Below are 22,679 nucleotides of genomic sequence, written 5' to 3' on the forward strand. Positions count from 1 at the left end.
GTTTTTTCCGATTAATTAATCTTGTGCTTCATGCTGGCCAGCAAGGTTTCATGTCTTCAGCCCTCATCCTCCTCCACTCCCAGCCTGTCCATTGATCTCACCATGGGCTACTTGCTGTTTGGATTTTGCTCATTAATTATAAGTAATGGTCTTAGATTAAGGTCTCATTGAAATCCACAGACCTTTTTAGTTCCCTATGCCTGCCAAAGAAGCCCAGAGCAGCCTGAGTTTATTGGTTCAGCTTAAGCAATTGTCTCTTGGATGGAAACACTTCCTCGACAAGACCTTCTCTTTACTTTATTATTTTGCAAAATTGCTCTCATTCATTTTGTCAGTGGCAGGTGAATTAACCTACCAGGAATAATCTGAGATTGTGTTAGCCCCCACCTACTGCTGTCTTGTATAATAATATCATTGTCCCCTGATAAAAGTAAAGCTGCAGTAATTTAAACGTGAAACATAACCTCCCCATTTTATAATGTAATTGAGCTATATGTAATAGCTTTGTTAGACTCCTGAGATGGATTCTCTACCAGGATTGTATAGTTCAGTCAGTATATTTAAGGGATAAAAAAATCCATTCTCTGACTTGCTTCATTGCTTCATGGGGGCAAACTCTGCAGCGATTGTAATTTCTGTGGCTGAGGACGAGTCCAAACCGCTGACAGCAGGGAGCTGCTTTTAGGGCTTCCTGATCATGTGCTCATTGAAATAGCATTTATGGTAAAATTTTAAAATTAAATATTCAATATTTAAGTTATGAAATATAAAAAGACTATTAATAATATAAGAATTGTACTACATTGCAGTCGTAGCTGAAGAGTTTTACTCCAAAGTGAAATACCCACTTGAATTTTCAAATACTCACACAAACCTTTCATTGTAGAAAGTCATTGCTGTCATGAAAGTGTGTTTCATGCATAGTAGTATTCATTATTAGTGCTTTCCTTTTTGACTTAGAAGAGGTATTAAAACACAGAGAGCCAATGGCGTTTTAAGCAAACACCATGAACGCCACCTGTTTAATATTTTGTGGGTCTCCTTTGAGCTGCCAAAACAGCTACTATAACTATTGTTCTCACTGTTGAATAATATGCCGGCTACCTCACTGATGCAGTGTTTTATTTATGTAAAATGTCCAAAAATATTGAAAAATCACTGATTCCAAAGTTTAAAAACAGAAAGAAATTCAGTTTAAGATCATATAAAACTGTAAATGAGCACATCTTCACATTTAATGACATAAACAATCAATCTGTTTTCAACTTTGCTCTCAACTAATCGATTAATCAGCTAATTATTTCAGCTCTAAGGTTTTTAATGTGTCACGTGTACAGGGCTTCTCTGACCGTTTTACATTTGAATTTCATGTCTCGTGTTCTTGACTCTAATTTGTCTAAATGTACCTGACTTTCTCAGAGTGCCAATTTAAAAGACAGCCTAATCTGTCCCCCAGGTGTCAGGATGACTGTCCTGTGGGCAGCTTTGGTCCGCAGTGCAGCCAGAAGTGTGAGTGTCAGAATGGAGCCAAGTGTCACCATATAAATGGGGCCTGTCTGTGTGAAACGGGGTTTAAAGGCCCTAATTGCCAAGAGAGATTCTGTCCCCCAGGCCTCTATGGCCTCATCTGTGACAAGTACTGCCCCTGTAATACCAGCAACACTGTGAGGTAAGTGAGACATCAATGCAACTCCACACACACAGCTTCACTCTGATCAAGCCTTCATTCAAGATCGCTCTAGTGCAATAAGAATTAAGACTTCTCCAACCCAATCCTGCTTAATTTCAGCTCTAAGCCAGCACTTATTCTGAAGACTGGACACCGACATGCCATCCAGCTGGCTTTTAATGGCGACCTTTGCTTCATTCATAATTTCTCATAGCATTCATAGTTAATGTAATGTTAATGCTCTGATTCCTGCTGGAGTTGGGCACCGACTATAGAAGTCATTACAGAACGAAGGAGAAAAGGGACACCTCATCTATCTGAAACAAGCACTTAGACACATAGATGGATGAATTGCTGTAATGTCTGCTCAGACTTCAGACTTTGACCCTGCTCACGAATGAAGTGTTGATACTCTCAGAACTGAAACTTCGCCTCACTTCGCGTCGCCCTCCTGTTGTTGTTCCATCTTTCTTTCTCATTATGCTGTAGCTGCCATCCTCTTTCTGGTGAATGCACCTGCTCTGCAGGATGGACTGGGCTTTACTGTAATGAGACCTGCCCGCCTGGATACTACGGAGAGGAATGTGTGTTGCCCTGCACCTGCACCAATGGAGCCGACTGCCATCCTGTCACAGGTGCTTGTATATGTGCCCCTGGGTTCATGGTGAGTACCGTTGCTGCTCTTTCATTGTACCTAAGACAGTGGCTGCTATCCTGGCAATGTTTTATTGTTATTTTAGATGTCAAATATTTTATTGTCATTTATTTTTTTTCTTATTTGACCTTTACTTGTTTTCATGAGATCTAAATCCCCTTTGGGAGAACACGCAAATATGCTAGCACAATTATGTTACACAAAGCAACACAGAGCCAATATTCACTGACGGGATAAGAGTAGGGAAAGGAGAAAGAAAAGAAAGAATAAAAATCACAAAATGCTTTTAAAGTCCTTAAAGTGTTTTGACTTGGTGTTTAAAATCATTTATTATGTTGCCGCTTTGCTCTCTTTTTTAATGTAATCACTGCTGTAATTATGGGATGTCAACTTGTAATTATGATATTGGTCACATAAATATTTCATAACACTGCCATAGGTTAATGGTCATTGTAACCTTGCTTCTTGTCGCTTTCTTATGCTTGTGAAAATCTGTAGTTAGGTGAAATAATAATTATAAAAGGAGATTGATGGAAGAGTATTGGTTTTGTGTCTATAATGTAACTCACACCACATGCTGTGAAATAGTTCATCCTCCTAGTATACAAGCTTCACTTGTGAAGGTTGTTGCTTTGATTTATATTCCGTGTTATTTGTTGCTGTAGTAAAATGTGTACGTCATCGTGGTTGTAATATTCTGGAAGTGGTCCCAGTATTACTTTAAAGGCTTTTTGCACACAGGCAAGCAGAAGCAAGGTGAGGCATTTTATTATTGCCTTATAATGGATGTGCTCGATTGCACCACAAGAAATTTCCTTGTTAAATGATTTATTCTGTGGTCCAGTCCTTTGCAGACATTTATAATCAGCCACGTGTATTTTACAAATATGGCTGTATACGTTAACTTGTAGCATCAGAGAGCCAAGTAGAGAACAACCTTAGATCTATATCCCGAGACCAGGGAGAAAATTGAATTTTGACCTATATACTTTTCCATTTTAGCAGTTTTTGTGCAGCCGTATTGTCCCCTTTTACAACTGTCAAATTAGTCGGGTAACTTCAATCGGTTTTTCCTTTGTATTTCTTGTCTTGCAATCTGAAGTTACAGAGCAACAGAGACGGAAAGGGTGCATTTCTGCCAATGTTACATTTCGGTGGAAATTGCCTGTGTCTTACAGCGGGCCACTGTGGTGAATTGAGCTACTGAACAGGGCCGCAGACTGTGTCTTAATTTGCTCCACCTGTTCTCTTTTGGCGGCTGCTGGGAAGGGCTGCCAGATCCATTAAACAGACCTAGAGGGCAGGAGCTGGATAGAAAAGGAGGCAGTCAGATGGGAACAGACACACCTCATATGGAGGACTGGTGTGTTTGTGTTGAAGGGGTTGGGGGGGGGGGGGGGGGGGGGTTGCTTCAGGTAGTTTTGTTTTTTGTTTTTTTAATAAAGCTGCTGCTGTGCAAACTACACAAATGGTTTGTCAGTGAGGTAGAGCTGTGATCTTGGCTCTTACCTGTAAGTGGGTAACTTTTTGTCTCACATGTGGCACATCACCATTATTGCGCAGTGGGGCTTTTAAAATGTGGCTGATGATGGTGTTGGGGCTATGATTGCTGGTGAAGTCACTTCCCCAGAGGACAGCTGATAGGACTAAGCCTCCCTGCTGCATCTTTGTTCCGGAGTCCCATCGGGAGGCAAACCAAGCAAAGTGTTGGCGCAGACTGAGCTCCTGCACGCTTGATTTAGCTCTAGTAATTGGACATGCTCTTTTTGACTGGGACAAAATGATTACATGTTACCTATTCAGGCATTGTCCATCGCAATCTGCAGTATGTAACATTTCGTCCCTACTTCTGCAGGTTCTAAGAATCTTGACACCCGTGCATATGAAATATGAATGTATTAGAAATGGAATCCAGTCTGCCTTTGTAGGTGGTGAAAACAAATCATTTTCCTATCTCTCAGGGCTTTCTAGCCTCATCAAAAAGGTTCAGAGGTTCATTTTCTGTCTTGCTGCATGAATTTTAAACTGCAGTCACTCATCCAGCAGTTAGATGAACTGTTAAGGAGTGAGACTGATTGGTAATTAGTGGTGCCATTTGCATCTAGTCTCAATGGATTCCAGGCTGATCAATGTTGTGTCAGACTTTCTAGAAAAAATGCTCTCCAATTACATTAAGATACTAATAGGTACGAATTTAGTGCCTCAGCCAAGGACGACCTGGCTGCCTCTCAGCGGCTCAGGTCTGCCTCCATTGGCTGTGTAGTTATGTAAGGTCCTGCTGCTCTCGTGCGATGGACTGACAGCCCGTGTATTAATAATGATTCTCCACATACTGACTTCTATCCTTTGCAGCTCAGAAGGAATATGAATCAGTCAACTAATGAGAGAGCTGCCTTTCCCCTCTTGAGAGCAGTGCAACCACTGGTCTCTGCGCCATGAGGGTGAAACCAAGTGGAATCCGACGCAGCCATGGATGCAGGAAAATCCATGTGGTCATTTGTGGCTGCATGACGTTTTATCCATGAGTCCAGTCACCAGTAAATTGCCTTTGCTCAGAAGACAGGCTGGACCCCCCCATCCGCCCGACTGGTCGAACTTCTCTCCCCACTTAACAACTGTAACTGAATTGCTATTGTTAGCAGTTTGGAAGCCGTCATTTCCAGTAGAACAAAGGTTATTGCAGCCGATTGATAAAAATTTCATTCACAGACAGGCGCTTTCATGTGGTGTACGGGGAGGAGAGATGTTTTAAGATGTGTGTTCTGCCCCTGGCGTCCGCTGGCACATCTCCTCCTGCCTCCTGTTTAAACTGAGTTCAAAATGATAATGAGAGCAGTGAGCAGCCGGCAGTCCCCTGGTGCTCTAGTGAACGAAGTAAGAGCCACTCAGGACTCCTCTGGGCCACTAATTGGAACTCTAAATCATTGTGTCACCTGTCACTCAAGGCAGGGTTTGGAAAAGAAGGTGTGGGAATCCATAGGCTGGCTGTGATCTCCAGCTTAGGGAGGGACAAAACGAGTGGAGGTGGGCTGTGCTCAGCTTTAAAAGGAGAGAAATTCTAATGGCAGCAGGCGGCAGAGGACAGGGAAGGAGTAAGAGTACTCCGTGTCCTTTATGAATAGTTCACTCTATTGCAATGGTGAGGGGCTTAAAGGCTGTGCCAGCATAGCTGCCAATCTCCCCTTGGTGTACTCATGAACAGGGAATTAATTGAGAGTCTGCCACAGTCTGTCAGGGATGTCTGTGGCATTTCCCTGTCCACCCAGTTACCACCGAGTTTATTTGTTTGAGTTTTACATCAATTCCCTTTCCTACCCAATTTGGTTTTGAAATTACATTGTCATAGTATTGCGAACTCCCACTGTTGGCCTGAGGAAGGTGTAGACAACCATGTGCTTCCTCCGATACACATGGTATCGCCAACTGCTTTGGCAAAGATCTTCACTGGGAGGTTTACAATATTTTTCTCGGATCCAACCGACCAGTCTATTGTAGTAGTACTACTTCGCTCATTAGGGGACATGGACATGAACCTCAAACACGATCTGTTCTGTCTTTTGGGATGTAGCAACAAAATGAAGCACTAAAGACTGGAATGAGAAGTCTTTTGGCTGGTGGGTGAGACTTTTGCGTACTGCATCACTGCACCCTGGGACTGAATCCATCTTCTCTCCCATTCACTTGTGTTTATAAAATCCCTCCATTACCTTGAAGTTTACAGTTTCAGAGATGTATCTTCGAGCAGGCATTTCACCAAGAACCAGAAGACTCTCTGGATTCGAGTCCAGTCAATCTCTCCACTGATGACCCCCACAGAGACTAACCTCGAGGAAGTGAGAGATGGAGGGATGGGGTGGAGCGTGGTTGCAAAACAGTAAAGCGTGGCTGGGAGAAGGTGCTGTCAGAATATATAGAGTCCATAATTGGAAGTTGGGAGGTGATAGCTCAGGAGGATCCAGTGTGGCCTTTCCTCTTGAACTTCAGTTATTATCATAGACCCATTCAGTTTTATGGTTGCTTTGCTCCTCATTCTGTATACAGATCCAGTATGACTGGTCTAAATAAACACTTCAGTAAGCCAAGGAGGAGTGCAGTGGACCCCTCCCTGTCTTTCTGTCTGCATCTGTTCAGACTATATTATTTCTGTTTTAGGTCTGCCAGAGTCAGCACATTTATTGCCATACTGATTTTTTTATTTTTTTTTTGCCTCATGACTTTGCATTATTTCTACCTCAGGGTGAGGACTGTGCTACAGTCTGTCCCCCTGGTCTATATGGACCAAACTGCATGTCCACCTGCTCCTGCCATAATCACGCATCCTGCTCCCCAGTCGACGGCTCCTGCATCTGCAGGGAAGGTAGAGTAAAATTGACTTAAGGTCTACACTGACTGTGTTGTGTGCTTTGTGATCTGACAAAACATATTTCAGAGTGGGTGAATGACGCTTTCACACATTCAAACTGTATGTATGGTCTCAATCTGTTCGATAAAAAGATCTGAAGATAAAAAACATAATTCAGGTTGTTTTCCTATCTGCATTGTATTATACACTCCTGCCAGATGACCCCTATTCTTCATTTGTTCAGGTTTTACTTATAATACATCATTTAAGCTCTTCTTAATTGGTGCCATGAGTGTCATCACCGTGCATTGTGTTTATGTTATGTGCAATTGCAATTTTTTAATGTCAGGGCTTCCCAACCTTTTTGGATTACGACCCCTCAAAATGAGACCTCCACTTGAGACCCCTCATCTCAGGTTATGACCATAGTGTGCACATGCGTTTTGAGCTGTTCGACCAGCTGTTTTTCTCAGATTGTTTCATCCTCTGAGAAACTCCATTAGTCGTCAAGATATTTCAGCACAGACCAAAGCAGTGGATCAACTGACTGACAGCTACGGTTATGCAGAATTTTTTCATAACTGAATTTAGTCATTTATTTATTTTTTTATTTCATGTCCCGTGAATCACACCCTTTAAATTAACCACTCAGATATAATTTGAGGGTGAGTCTCAAGTTTGGCACCTCTGTACACTGTACTATGTTGGTGGACTAATTTTATAAAGTTATAATACAATGCAGCTGTGTCCAAATGTGAAGAGTTCGATGTGTCTTGCCCCAGGCTGGCAAGGCGTGGACTGCTCCATCCTTTGTTCGAGTGGTACGTGGGGCCTGGGCTGTAATCAGTCATGCTTATGTGCCAATGGAGCTGCATGTGACCCTGTGGATGGCATTTGTACATGTTCTCCCGGGTGGAGGGGAGAGCACTGCGACGAGTCCTGTCCTGTAAGTCTGTCTTTTAACTGAGAGGACGCTAGAGGTCTTGAACCTTTTTGTGCACCATTCAACTTGTAATGCCCCGCTGCGTCTATTTGTAGGTAATAACAGTGTTTTTATTGTTGTCAGGATGGTACCTATGGGTTGGAGTGTCGCGAGCGCTGTGACTGTAGCCATGCTGATGGTTGTGATCCAGTGACAGGCTACTGCCGCTGCTACCCTGGCTGGACAGGTCAGTCTTTCTTTAACAATCAGACTGATATTTGGGGCAGAAATAACTAAAGAGAGATCTAAAAACTGTGTTTACTTATCTCCATCTGCTGAAAATCAAGGACATCAGATGCGAGTCAGACATACTTATTTAATAAAACAGGAAAATATGCTGCGGCATTCGTGGTTTATATTTTACAGTATGTTTACAGAATGTCTAAGCAGTGTTTTGTTAATTAAATGTTCAATTTGTTTTGCCTCTGAGTCGGCGGGTATGTGAATGAGAATTTTTGTGTGTACCCGAAATTAATTCTCTTGGCTGCCACACTGGATGCTGGTATGCACTCGTACTTATATTGCATCCATTATTGCTTATATGCAATGTCTGAAGTGACTCACCAGATAAATATTTGGAGACAGAATCAAATTGTTGGCCCAGAATGCTCTCATGAGTTTCAAACCCAGACTATGATATTTTTATTTTTTGACTGCCTTGATTTTTTAAAGTTTCAAGTTGTTGTGAAATCTTACTGAACCAGCTGCCATATTTATCCATTGGAGGATACACTCTGTCTTATTCATCTGTCTTACTCGTCTTGGCTCTCCGTTTGAACTGATCCCCTCTAGACCCACAATCTTAGTTTTCCGTGAACGTGTCTGTGCACTTTGTTTCTTGTCATTTCAAACATTTGCTTACAGGGAAAGAGGTGGAGGTAGGGAAGTGTGAATGTCACAGCAAGGGTGAGGATCATTATGCTCAAAAATGAAGTGTCGCATCTGAATGTCAAATACGCGGGGCTAGCTGAGGACCTGGTCTCTGAGCCTGGGTGGAGAGGTGCAGTCAGGGAGGGAATAGATTCAGCAGGAAAGGTCAAGCCTGTGAGCTCTCAGCAGCCCACACCATTCAGTCTCCTGAGCTTAGGGCATTTATTCTGGGAAACAATGTGGGTTTTATTATCTGCAAGAACGGAGGTGGCAAAATGGGTCTCTCATGCTCTGAATCCTGCATAGGTCGGGACCATCTGTCAGCCTTAATTGAGTCACCGGGGTGCAGGGCTGGGGGCAACATACAGTCCAGTGGGCTGGACAAACACACGTACATACATACTTGAAACGAAGGGGCTTTTCAATTGGCTCTCTGAAGGAAGAAGCACCCAGAGAGAGAGAAAGATGTGGGATTCGTCACAGGACTAAGTCAGGGATGGAATAAAATGGCTATTTACAGAAACACTGGAGCTATTTTTTGCTGCAAACGCTGTCATATTGCTGTGTATGCTAGCTCCAGAGTTGATATAGAATCCTGCTTTGTTGTAAATTCGCAATTTGTTTTATTGTGGGTTTTACGTAAACTGTCAAGAAGTGTGTTCGCCTGTAAGTAGCCAAGCCGTCTTTGAAACACGCAGTTGTTGCTGAACTGTCGTAAGCCTGACATCAGCCAACAAGGATTTAAAAGAGAGCTGTGACCGGACATTTGATGCAGATGCCTCAGGCTAGTACATGTTAAATAGGACTTCACCTTTAATTTCTGAAGAGATTCCATATGATACCAAGAGCAGATAAAGTGAGTGTGTGTTTACATGCACTGTGAGGGAGGCGTTTGCTTTGCTTTGTTCGCTCTCTACAAATTGGATAGTGGGACCTCTGGCACTTCTCAGAGAAAAGCCTCCTTTGAAGAGAATTCAGTTCTGGCTTCTCACACTCTTTCTTCTTCTCCCTCACTAGCTATCCAAAGCCCCTCTGTTTGTCACCATTAGACTGAAAAGTGTGATGCTCTGCCCGCGTTCATTTTCCGACAGTAAAGGCAGTCACAGTTTTTTCTGCCTGGCCTAGCAGAACCTCAAACACACTTGCACAAGCCTTACCCTCCTTTTGATGTCCATGCCTGAGCTTCTGACTAAATCACTGCTACCATGCCCCCTCCTCATCAGCACTTATGTTTCCTCTCCTTTACTCCTCCGTTGCAGCTTTAAGGCACCGGGTTACTGTATAACATTAGTCCCCGGAGTTTAGTCCAGGTTTAATTCAAAGGTACTGCACTAATGCTACTTTAATGGCCACACCATTCTCAGATATTCTCACTCAAAGGAAATTTCAAATGAGCCTTCAAACTAAGGCCTGGTGCTTGAAAGATTCCAGAGTTTGTGTGCATGTCTCTCTGTGTGTGTGTGTGAATATATAACTCTGCTGGTGTGGTTGCAGTGATGTATTTTATTTTATGAACCTGTGTGTATGTGCAATGCCTGTGACTTTTGTCCCACAGTTTCTTGAAGACATGGGCATCGCTGGAAGAAAACATGCTGCTTTGACGAATGTTCTAACACATTCATGTGCATGTGGGAGCCCTGTATGGATGCAGTGTTTTGCGTTATTGGTTGGTGCTGTGCCAGTCACACAGTGACACCTCCACACTATGCACTTGTAGCTTGAGTACTTTCCTTCAGCTCTGTGCACTACTCCTGTTCTGCAAAAAGAGAATGGGAGACAAGCTCAGCCCCTCTGGAGACCCAACCCTGTTAATCAACACAGTGCACTGGCAAGGAGCCCCAGTCAGATCAAAAATAAAATGCATTTGGAAAGGAGAAACAGAGTCTGGAAGGATGGAGTGAACTAAAAAAAAAACCTCAGACATCAAGCTTCTTCATATAGGACTATAACCAATCAAGGATCCATGTTGGGAGGATAACCCTGAACAGATCTGCTGTGATCCAACATTGTGAATGCTGTCCTTTGATGATGTGTTTTTACAGACGGCAGACTATTTAGAATATTTCAGCATACCAGTCTGCGTTCTTAGTGTGCATACGCTGAATATTTGTCATTGTAATGCGCCTGCAGGAATACACTGTGATAATGTGTGCCCACAAGGCTTCTGGGGACCCAACTGTTCAGTCAGCTGCTCCTGTCAGAATGGAGGGTCCTGTTCTCCAGAGGACGGCACATGTGTGTGTGCACCTGGATACAGAGGGACCTCCTGCAAAAGAAGTGAGCCTCCTTCTCTTTTTTCTCAAGCAACCTCCCTTTACCTAAACCTTTATGAAATAACATAATGAGAGAGCGGCACATTAGCAAACCCCATCACAGTATTGACTTTGGTTTGATCTTCGAAGAAGTGTTGAAGGGTGTGTCTGCTGGGGGAGGGGGGCACTTAGTTGTCAGTTGGTCACAACTACTTGAGTGTAGACCCTTCATCATTGCTATCACTTAATCACAGTGTCTGTGCCCCTACAACACACACTCATACGTGCACCGGCACGCACACACACACGCCCTGTCCTCAACAGCTACCTCACAGTGGGAGGCTCACAGTACTCGTCCATGGCTCATCAGAGGGCATGCTCGCTGGGAGTGCTAGCTCTGGCTTCTGTCTGAGGCCGCTCTCAAGTGATGAGCTCACTGATTGGGAGTGAAATTCACAGCCACAAACCTGTAAACATCAATTTGTGTGAGTGAGTTGAGAGATTAAACAAGCTCTCGCTCTCTCTCTCTCTCTGTGTGTGTGTGTGTGAAGAACTCCAAATTTACTCCTCCAAATTCAATGTTTACACAGATAATGTTTTCATCAGGTGAAAACCTCATAACTGCAGTTTTTTCCTGTTGAAACTTTAATTGGAGGAATGCGTGCTTCTCCGGAGGCTGATAAAGGTGTTTTACACCTGGTTCTTTAAATCAAATCACAACCGCTGATGTAAACTTAACAATGCATATTGTTATCATACCCGATCATCTCCTGAGGAATAGTGATGTTGGAGTAGAAACCTTCCCAAATCACTGACTGTAAATAGGAACATAACATGGATTTTTAAGGCTCTCGCTGCACTGAAATGAAAATATGTTTATAAATTGCTCTGCACAGTTAAAGCTCTCTGTGTGAAATAATTACCTTTATACCACCTTTTGAAAATCCATTAAAGGTCCACAATCATTCAATAAAACACACATTATTAACTCACAGTTGTGCAATCTTGACTTTTATACATCATTAACCTGCTCTCAAGAATTTCTGTGAAACAGACTTTCACAATTCTCTTAACTATTCTACTATTCTGTCTCCGACGGGAGATGAAATGGGGGTGATTACAATAAAGACTGACTTTTCTGTTTTTTCCCTCCCTTTGCTGTCTGCTCCTGTCTTTTCTGCTTTAATTCTTCAAGCCTTGATTTTTCTGTCCTCCCTTGATCACTCTTGTCATGTCCTGTTTCATTATTACTATATCTCTTGTTTGATCCAATGCTGTCGACTGATTCGCTCTCCTCCGCTGCTGTCTGCAGTCTGCTCTCCGGGGTTCTATGGGCACCGCTGCAGCCAGTCGTGTCCGCAGTGTGTGCACAGCACTGGGCCGTGCCATCACGTCACGGGCCACTGTGAGTGCTTGTCTGGCTTCACTGGCTCTCTGTGCAACCAAGGCAAGTAGCCTTCTGTGTCCCCTTGACCTTTTCCCAGCTGTTTCAGTTACTGTCAAATTCATTCACTGTGAAATTTTAGTCACTACTACTGGAAAATGGTGAGCTCAGTTTGTTTCTGAAAATGTTTTAGCATTTTGCCTTGAAAGGAAGGACAAAAATTTGTATTTAAATGGTGGAGAAATAACACAGTATAATGTTTTAATAACAGTTTAAGAGAATATCCTGTGTGATACACACAATGTCTCATTATTTTTAGGGTTCATTTATATGTCAAATGAACTTTGTGTTTCACCGCATTTTGTGAGGACATCTGAATGTTTTCCCACAATCCTTGCTGTGCTAAGTGGCGATCAGATGACCAGCTGTCATCTTAGCCCTGAAACTCTGAATAATGGCTATTATCATCAATGCACCTCAGATTGCAAAAAACAAAAAAACAATAGCTGTGACTCACTTTTGCAGACAAAGATATGTCAAGTAAATGTTGCTGTCCCTCTGCCTCATTTTGCTCCGTGTAAATTGCTTTCCACAAACAAACAAAGAAACAACAGATGTGCACCTCTGTTTGTCTTGTTAAATTTAATTTGAAGGCAACCAGGCAAACTTTTCTTTGTGTGTTACCTCAAAGATGTTGTTTGAATCACGTAGGAAGATCTTGCCGGGAAAAAGTTTGTGGCATATGTCTTTCTTGTACACACGTCCTTATTTTCACTTAGATGTGTTTGATTTCTTATAGAAATCATGAGGGATCATGAGTCCTCCTAAGCCAATGTACATTTTGAATAATCTGTATTTTAAGATAATGTAGCTATTCAGCTTGTTGTATCACAGGTGTATTAGGACACAAACACTTAAAAGGAGACTTATAAAGACATTGTTTAAGTTTAACTCCATCTTTTTCCATGTATTCAAGTTATTTTTCTTGTCAGTCGTTCCTCACTTGCTATAAAGTGCAATAGAAATCTGCTTGAGCAAAGACACTTACATACTAATGTACTGTAGATTTTACTTTGCTAATAATTTACCTTTTTTTTCCAACTTATGGAAAGGAAATGAAAGATTTTTGAATTCTCTTTCATGGCTTTGAGCACTGTCGTGAAAGTGAAAGTTTAATAGGTTAACTGAAGCAAGGGGAAAAAGAAAAAATGTGAGTGCGTCCTAATTTGTAGGACTGTAATTACTAGTGAGCAGGCGTCGGGCCACGAGGGACGAAGGTGGTCAACAACATACACAGTCTCCTCTTGTTGAGCCCCGTTGGTGTCCTCACTTGTCCCCTGTCCGGCACACAAGGTCCCAGCCTAATGAAGCTCTCCTAGTGTGTTGAGGGTTGAATCCCCAGAAGCAGCAGTATGGGGGAGCCATCCTCGTGGCCTAATGACAACCTGCTTGAAGGAGCTTGAAAGAGCTCTGAAGAAGAGGGGAAAGCCAGTTGAAATGTAATCATTAAAATCACCCCACATGAAAATGAGTCAGACCCATCTCTTTCACAGCCACCTTATCTGATATTTCTAACACTACGACACTATTCTCTTTATATGAGACCTTTGATGTATCTGCTGGTGCTGCAGCTTCCTGATCCTGATGGTTAGATACACCTGGGTTCAATTTGTCTTGTGACCCAACAAGAAAACACAATGGAGGTTTCATTGGCTATGACATCTTTTATTGAAGAGTGCGGGGGAGAGCATTGAAATATTAATTTCATAAAAAATGTATACAGTGGTCTGTGTACATGGTCTATTTTAATTATGTGGCACATCACTCATTCTGCTCTTGTGAGTGGAAATGGGGCAGTTGTGCCACTGGAGGCAGTGATTGACTCCTCCTTTTGTTTAAACAGATCACTTCATTTCATGTCCACTCAAATCGAACAATATCATCCATTAGAGGAATATGTTTACGCAACCTTTCACACAATGAGTTTGTTTGCATAAATGTGCTCACAATAATGTGTCCAAGTTTGGTGTCATCACGTTAATGGATTTTACTAGTCTTTGCATGTCGGTGATATTTATGCAGATCAGGGTTGTTTTATAAAATAACATTTTGTGTTTTTCAGTTTGTCCAAGTGGCAGGTATGGGAGGGCCTGCGCTGAGATCTGCCTCTGTACCAACAATGGCACCTGCAACCCCATCGATGGCTCCTGCCAGTGCTTCCCTGGTTGGATAGGAGAGGATTGCTCTCAGGGTATAACTCATATCCTTTAACCTGTGTTTAATTTGCTTTATTTCTCTGATCTCCCGTTCTCATTGTCTGTCTCCACTCTCACATTTACCTTCATAAACATTAATCATTTTCATGACCCTAACCATTCCAAGAGCTACCCTCAGCCCCAGCGTATGTAGAACAGATAACTTGCTTAAATGATTGTTGTAATACATTATGCTCTTTGATTTACAGCACTGTAGGCCAAAGATCGTTCGCAGAGTTCTGAGTTGTCATGCCATGGGAAATTGATGTGTGTTTTTTTTTTTCACTGCATTAACTACTTAAAGTAGAAATAACATATGATCAGATAGATGTGAGATTACCAGAGCTTTACTTTGGGTTATTCAATGTGACACATGTCTGCTCGTATTTTACAAATTATGGGCTCCCTATAGGGTCAGGATCGCACTGGATTTTCTGCAAGGATTTATGTTAAGATACCATGGAATATTTCTTTGTGAGGAGAATATCTGGACATTTCCTCAAACATGTGTGTTACGTGCTTTATGTATGCATGCACAGGACGTACAGCATGTGTGTGAGGGTGTATGACCATGAGCTTGACTGTGTCTCTGGCGTCTGCAGCCTGTCCCTCTGGGCACTGGGGGCCAGATTGTCTCAACTCCTGTAACTGTCACAACGGAGCCCAGTGCAGTGCCTACGATGGGGAGTGCAGGTGCAGCCCCGGCTGGACCGGACTCTACTGCACACAGCGTGAGTCTCTCCCATCCACTTAGTAGACACACAGTGTCATCTACTGGCAGGCCAGCAGAACTGCAGCAGGTGACACGAGAGAAACATTTTTTCGAGACAACTGCGCAATGGGAAGATATTAGTTTTTGATTTACATGTTTTTTAGAGAGAGCAGTATCAGAATAACACTCATGGTCACTTCATTAATTTACTAATTATACATTCCAGTCATTCGCTCAGGGATAGTGCAGATCAATCAGTCCACTAATTTGAATTCCATTATCTCTGACCCCAAGGATTTTATTTGGTCTTTTCTGTGGTGTCATGCCCCTGCTCTTTTGCATGGAAATGCTGTTTGTTTTTTTCTCTTTTTTCTCACATAGTCTCTAACTATCTCTACTTCTCTTGTTCTTTATCTTCACCTCTATGTTATGTTAGCACCATAACCATATTTTCTGCTGAAGCAGGAAATGTTTCATTTCCATTTATTCACATTGCCCCTTATTAAGTATGCTGCAGAGTCATTGAATGGTATTGATTTTCCTGTTCCCCAGCGGTATGACCTTGACTCTTTACGTTTTCTTCCCCTCTCTTTGTTTTCTCCACCCCTCCCACCCCAACATTTTATACATCGCTGTCCCAGGCTGTCCTTCAGGGTTCTATGGCAGGGACTGCTCTGAAGTCTGTCGCTGCCAAAACGGCGCAGACTGTGACCACATCACTGGCCAATGTGCTTGCCGAACAGGCTTCATTGGGATGAGCTGTGAGCAGAGTTGAGTAGACCCAGCACATTTTAGCACTGCGTGAAATTACCCTGTGGATGAGAATGCTTGTGTGTGTGTGTGTGTGTGTGTGTGTGTGTTCTATAAACACTTTGGCTCCCACTCTCTAAGTGCTTTAATTTTGATGGATGTAATAATGCACCTCTCTCCCATGCAGAGTGTCCTGCTGGTACATTTGGATATGGTTGCCAGCAGCTGTGCGAGTGCCTGAACAATGCTACCTGCGACTATGTGACTGGAACATGCTACTGCAGCCCTGGATATAAAGGCATCCGTTGTGATCAAGGTGAGAGGTGTTCGAGCTGATCGAGGCTCTCCACTGTATCATCACTCAAACGCAGATGTGTACACAATGTTTAAACAAATCTCTTTTTGTGTTTTCTCTGTAGCAGCTCTGATGATGGAGGAGCTGAACCCGTACACCAAGATTAGTCCAGCACGAGGCTCGGAGCGGCAGTCTGCGGGGGCCGTCATGGGCATCATCTTTCTCCTCCTCATCATCATGGCCATGCTCAGTCTGTTTGTGTGGTACAGACAGAGGCAGAGGGACAAAGGACATGAGATCCAGCCCAGTGTGTCCTACTCACAGGCAATGCACATCACCAACACTGACTATTCTCTGTCTGGTAAGATATTTTAGAAACCACTCAAAATATTTGCTAACTATGGACAAATAGTAATGTAGTCCACAGTCAGTCAATTTGAAATCAATTAAGTGTTTCGGTCATTTATCAAGCAAATACACCCAGCAAATCCTTGTGAAATGATTAATCAACTAAATAAAAACATTAGTTAGTTACAGCCCTGATGCGACATACTGTACATTTGTCCTTCAATTAGACGATCATTTTGAGTAAGCTTGATTCGTCATGGTCAAAAAAAACGGGCATCCACGTTAAAATCTTTGTGGATACTTGTACTTTGAAAATAGTAGATGAAAACATTAACACTCAAATGTTCATTCCATTGCAAAACCTCTCAATCTGCTGTTTAAACCATCAGAGTGTGGCAGTACTGTAGCGATGAGAACCAGTGCTGCTGAAGTCAATCAGAGCAGCAGCAGCAGCAGCAGTGGCCAGTGCTTCTCCAACCCCAGTTACCACACTGTGGCCCAGTGTAATGTTGTCTCAACCATCTCCAGCAACGTGGATGGCACGCTGACCCTCAAAGTATGGCCACTCTCCATGTGCACTCGCTCAAAACTGAATTTCCCCAGTGACACTGCAGTGTGAAAGCAACACCAAACTCTGCTCTTCCTTTCACAGTCAAGCACCTTGAAAAGTAGAAATGGCTCAGAGTGGAGAGCCTACTGCAACCTCAATGACATAGGTCAGTGTTCCTCTCTCCTACCATGACACACCACATACATCCTTAATTTTTTTTTTTTTTGACCGTGTAAAATCGTCACTTCAAGGGCAAATACAAATGTGTCATTAGTACAAACCTCATAGAGGCACCAGCTTGGAGCAGCTACCCTGCTGTGAATGAAGATGAACCAGGGGTTTCTTGTTAGACATAACCTCTGCTCTGACTTTGATAAGATATGCAGGTGGGGCAGAAAAAGCAGTGGTGTGGAGGTGAAAAGGGGTCAGTGTGAGCTCATTAGTCCTCTTTCACTTCCCCTAGTGGCACATTTCTCTGTGATGGCTTACACTGGGTCATATATTGCACCCTTGGGCTGTGAATTATAGAAAATTAAGCGTGCCAGAAAAATTAAATCTCTGGTTCTAATACCCCCATTTTCTCATCAGTGAGCAGCAACGTTTAGTAAATTACACGTTCGCGAGCAGAAATAAGTATTTACTTTAACTCCCCCTGTGGGCACTAATAAATTTGGACTAATGTATGAATAGATAATGAATGACAATATACTAAAACACAGCTGTAATAATATAAAATGTCCTCATAGGAGGAGTTGTTGTTGAAAAATACTGTATTAATAAACACTTGAAATCTCCTTCTATCTGCTTCCAACTATATTATAGTGTGTCATAAACGATTTATTAAAGTTATATACAGTACTTATAAATGCTAAATGGGGGGTTAGGGTGAAGTGATATTGGAATGATATATTAGATATTGAAATCATACATAGCCTCTTGTTCTGTGGTGGTGCAGACTGAAAGAGACTGTAAACCCGTGTGCTCTTTACTGGATCATTGCTGCAAAACAACATGCAATAATGTGAATATCCACGATTCGTTCCTTGTTATGCCTGACTTAAAAGTCAGATATCTTCACCATTTGCGTTTTGTGTTAAAGCACACAGCAGATCAGTCATAATGACAAATCGTCCTCAGAAAAGGGAAGTCTTGGATGCTGTAAGAGACTCATGTAGTTTGAAACAGGCTTGTCTCCTCTCCGTGACATGCTGCTGTTTGGCAAACATCCCATTATGACCACAGTTGATTATGTAAGCTTGTAAGCCTTGGGGGAATGTGACAGCAAGCGGGTGAAGCATTCAGTAACTCCTCACATTTGAACTCCTCGTATTCTTCTTCTTCTTCTTCTTCTTAAAAAAAAAAGACATACTACATTGTACATTTGTACATTAATGAGATACTTCCCGTCAACATTCACACGTTGGGGAATTCACAGGCAAAGGCTGACTTTCATGTTTTGACATTTGTTGCAGATGTTCAACAGGGGGAGACACAGACACAGAGAGGCTCCAGAAAAGGTAAGTAATTAATCGCAGTACCTATGTGTGTGTGTGTGTGTGTGTGAGAGTGTGAGTGTGCAGACAAATTGTATGTGCAATCAGCTCACCAGCACTGATGTTACAAAACCCTCTTATGCTCAACAGCCCATGTATCAATTTCCCCATTTTGTTTCTGTTCCCCTCTGAGACTGCTATTTCTGTGACCCAAAATCCCATATCCTTATATTCTCCATGATTTATGTGAAAACTCGCTACACTTTGGACAGGATCATGGTGGGCTGAGGTTTTGTTCCAACGGTAATTGCTCTCTGTGGCTCGGTGCCCGATACGTCATTTTGTCTCCCACACTGTGCAGTTGGTTGTGAGTGTGAGGGACCCAAGGGTGTGAAGAGTGGTCTGAAGGAGCTTCGGCACGGTCTCTAATGAGGCCTCTTACCAGACTGATGAGACTGTTATGGATGAGATGAGCCTTCCCCTCTCTCCTCTTTGTACTCTGATTACTATATACCACAATTACTCACCTCTCGGAGACAAAAGAAGTACAACTGCTTCAGTATGGCAATGATTTACACTGCTATTCTCCTGGCCACACTCTGATGTCTGTTTAACAATTTAGTGTTAGTCTAGCAATCTCGTCATCTTGGTTAATGCTGTCATTGTCTCACGGCTACTGCAGATTACATTAAGGGCTCCATGTGCAGCAACAGTTCCTGCTCCCTGAACAGTGAGAATCCATATGCTACCATTAGAGACCCTCCGGGACTGGCTTGTAAGCACACAGAGAGCAGCTACGTGGAGATGAAGTCCCCCTCCCACCGCGAGGTGCCCTTTGGAGGGACGGCAACCCTCCTGGGCAGCGCGAACAGGAATGTCTATGATGTTGGTGAGTGCGTTGTTGCTCTGGTGCGTGGAACTCAGCGGGGTTCTGCAGCTTATGGCCTCTCTGATCATGTCCCCCGGTGAGAGCCTGTACAGGCTTTGTAAACCTTGATGAGAGGGAATGTGAGCTGCCTCTCCATTGCATGCGCCTGTCTTTTCTCTTTGTCCCTGTGACTCTTCAACTTCAGTGTGTCTCATGTGTCTCTCCTACTTTTTTCCTTGCTTCTTCCCCAAACTGTCACAGAGCCAACAGTCAGCGTCCTGCAGGGACCCAATGGAATGGCCACCGGCTTCTCCCAGAGCCCCTATGACCTTCCTCGCGGCAACCACGTCCCGAGCCACTATGACATACTTCCCATGCGTCACAGCCCCACACACACACCCCCACCACCCCCCGAAAGCCCCAGCTCTTTGCTCTAGAGGGCACACTCAGTGTGTCGGCAAAACATTCAACCAACTTTCAACCCGTGGCCCTCCCTCTTCCCTCTGTCTCCGTGTGTGTTCAATTAGATACTGAGATCTTGAGATGGAGGGACAGCCACAGCTCTCCTGGACCCTGCTCTCTTTGGCTCCCTCACAGGCACTCTTTCTGTGGCCCTGAAGGAGGGGGGGGAGGAAAGAGTGTCCCACGCACCAGCGACCATTCACCCATTTTATTTTCTTACAGAACTGATCACTCAAGCTGCTGCCCGGCCTCGTTATGGACCTCCTGAAGTGGAACATAGTGGTTCCAAACAGCACCAAGGGCAGCATACAGGGATCGGGTGGACAGATTATTTACAGGGAAAGAGCGATCCTCACGCTCATTTTTAGCCCGTGATATAGGTTTACTATTCAAGGGCAGACAAGCGTTCATAATGCCCCCTAAACAGAAGTGATTTTCTCCACAGCAGGGAAGGTATAGCAACCCTGACCATTTCAAAGCAGGTGAAGATTTACCACATAGACATCAGAGTTTATGGATCGTCACCGTGTGCAGCAGCTACAGATCATAGCTGACACGAAGTGATTATGATCATCTACTCTGAGGTCAAGAAAAGTCAGATAGTAGAGAAATGTATGTTGTAAATGTTATACATGGAAACTTGACTGGGAGTGGGCACAGTCTGATAAAGCATGGATAAATAGTAAAATATTGTAATGGTCCTTTATTCACTGTTATCCAGTAATGATTACACAGCTGATACTTGGTGATCCCTGTCCGTAACTCACAAGCTTCTGTTCAGTTTCGGTGTAAACAAGGATTTATGTAACTGGAGATGCTTTCAGGTCACCGGTGTTCATGCATTATATTGCATTGCTGAGAGATACACACATACAGTAGGTCTCCAGTTTGGATCCCCCCCCCCCCCACTCTGATGAAGTGATCACATTGTGTTTTGTTTTCTGTGTGGAAGCATTTTTCTCCCAAATGTCTTAGTTTACATTTTTGAGATACTGAGTGTCAAGAAGGGATTGCTTTGACCTTTTATGTTTTGTATCTATAAAGCTAACTGCTTTATTTATTACTTTATATTAGTGATGGTGAATTTTTATCAATGTGACACTAGAATTAAAAAAAAAAAAAGATGAGCATGATCAGAAAATGGATACCCACTGATGTAGATAACACACAACTTACCTTCTTGTGAGATGATCAGTGTCATTTTGTGAACCGTTTTTGAAGTTACTTAAAATGTTCTTTCTCTCTGTCAGATTGTAAATTGAAAATAAGGTTTCATCCGACCAATTTCAAGACCTACAAATGCCCTGTGCAGTATTTACAAAGGGAACCATATGTAAAAAGTCCAACTTTAAAGTATTTTATGTTTGTATCAGGCTTATTAACTTATTTATATATTGAACTGAAGTTATTCATTCACTATGTGAATTCCATTTCACCCTCTGTAGAAGCAATAACATTTTGACAATCGATGCTCACACAGCATTTCATTAGTGCTGGACTTTATGCCATCTTCGATCAGTGTGGTGACAGTGGATCATATTTTATGTGACTGTTTTTCCTCTAAGGAAGTTTTTTTCCAGTTGCTGTCATATCAATGCTGCTTGTTGTTTTGGTACTTAAAATTTAAAGTTCAAATTAAAAGCCTATTCTGCCATCAGAAGCCTGTTTCAGTCAGGTTCATATCCTGGATAGATAGAATATTAATTTACTTCTCATGCCAAGTCTGAGACAGGAAACGTCTCTCTTCATCTTTAGCTCTGAATACTGAAATGTCATGACAATGAATGTTGCCAATTCAGCCTGACACTGATGAATGAAGGATTCCACTACAACAAGTAAGAGATGTTATTCAAGTCTGTTACTGGGTGCTTACAATTTCTTTAGCCCATTTCAGCCTAAAAACTAAGTGTCAACTTTTTTTGTCTGTGGGTGGCCTCACATCCTTCTTGTTAAACCATATTCATTAACGGAGACATTTTTGAGTGATCTCATATTAAACAGGTTTTCACAGAGGTTAGATGTACACACTGTAAGCCTCACAGTTCTGTATTCTTGTGATTTGAACAGAATTTGTGTTGTTTCCAAAGCCTGTCAAGACGTTCTTCATGGCACATTTCTGTCCACTTTTATATGAAACATAAAATGCTAAATATGATGTATTGATTTCTATACATCTATTGACAACTACACTATTTAACATTGTTAAAATGATTTTGATGGCAAATACTTCTACATGTGATGCAGTATTTCTTCACAATGGCTCCTTTTACTGAAAGGCTCTGCATACGACTTCCACCGTTGCTCAGTCAAGCCCACCAATGTTGCATTTCTAATCAGCTTAGTGTTGACAGTGTGTGGGAACTTTTGCATAATTTAAAGAGTAACTTAACACCAATCTGACTAGCAGTATTTCACGTCCCATGGCACAGCCACCATTGCCAAAAGACACGAATGTTAGAGGTTTTCATTTTAATTTAATGCACCTGTCGAGAACGCTCGACTTGTGCAGTAAAAATCAATGTGCTTTTCTGTGTAATCTTGAGCTTGAACTTTGATGAACCAATGCATAAAGAGACATAGTGGAATTGTGGGTAATTATTAAGAAAGTTGATTTTACTGAAATTGGATGACTATCGTGTTCTGGGAACTGGGAGAAGACGTGCCATTGAATCAGCTCACTAAAGTTAGGACTTCGGTTGGTGAGAAGCAGGCTTCCCGAGCTCTACAGATGATGGACTTGCTGCCCTGCTGACAGCCAACAAGGCCTGAGTGATGCCGCACTGAAAGGAAAT

At 42.6% G+C, this 22,679-nt stretch overlaps 1 protein-coding gene across 4 annotated transcripts in view; it reads left to right on the forward strand.

Moving 5' to 3' along the window:
* Nucleotides 1-21,541, forward strand: part of megf11 (multiple EGF-like-domains 11) — a 65,594-nt gene extending 44,053 nt beyond the window's left edge. For 3 of the 4 annotated variants that reach the window (XM_046394828.1, XM_046394827.1, XM_046394829.1), the window contains 17 exons: nucleotides 1,457-1,669; nucleotides 2,159-2,333; nucleotides 6,561-6,681; nucleotides 7,449-7,612; nucleotides 7,733-7,835; nucleotides 10,649-10,795; nucleotides 12,083-12,217; nucleotides 14,277-14,405; nucleotides 15,012-15,140; nucleotides 15,763-15,891; nucleotides 16,059-16,187; nucleotides 16,291-16,527; nucleotides 16,904-17,070; nucleotides 17,167-17,230; nucleotides 18,537-18,581; nucleotides 19,240-19,446; nucleotides 19,687-21,541. In XM_046394828.1, the coding sequence (XP_046250784.1) occupies nucleotides 1,457-1,669; nucleotides 2,159-2,333; nucleotides 6,561-6,681; nucleotides 7,449-7,612; nucleotides 7,733-7,835; nucleotides 10,649-10,795; nucleotides 12,083-12,217; nucleotides 14,277-14,405; nucleotides 15,012-15,140; nucleotides 15,763-15,891; nucleotides 16,059-16,187; nucleotides 16,291-16,527; nucleotides 16,904-17,070; nucleotides 17,167-17,230; nucleotides 18,537-18,581; nucleotides 19,240-19,446; nucleotides 19,687-19,862 (2,470 nt within the window). In that variant the 3' untranslated portion in view covers nucleotides 19,863-21,541. The remainder of the gene's footprint in view (nucleotides 1-1,456; nucleotides 1,670-2,158; nucleotides 2,334-6,560; nucleotides 6,682-7,448; nucleotides 7,613-7,732; nucleotides 7,836-10,648; nucleotides 10,796-12,082; nucleotides 12,218-14,276; nucleotides 14,406-15,011; nucleotides 15,141-15,762; nucleotides 15,892-16,058; nucleotides 16,188-16,290; nucleotides 16,528-16,903; nucleotides 17,071-17,166; nucleotides 17,231-18,536; nucleotides 18,582-19,239; nucleotides 19,447-19,686) is intronic. The other variant, XM_046394830.1, reaches the window with a different exon arrangement.
* The last annotated feature ends 1,138 nt before the right edge of the window (nucleotides 21,542-22,679 follow it).

The sequence above is a fragment of the Scatophagus argus genome, chromosome 7, assembly GCF_020382885.2.
Source record: "Scatophagus argus isolate fScaArg1 chromosome 7, fScaArg1.pri, whole genome shotgun sequence".
Classification (NCBI taxonomy): Eukaryota; Metazoa; Chordata; class Actinopteri; family Scatophagidae; genus Scatophagus; species Scatophagus argus.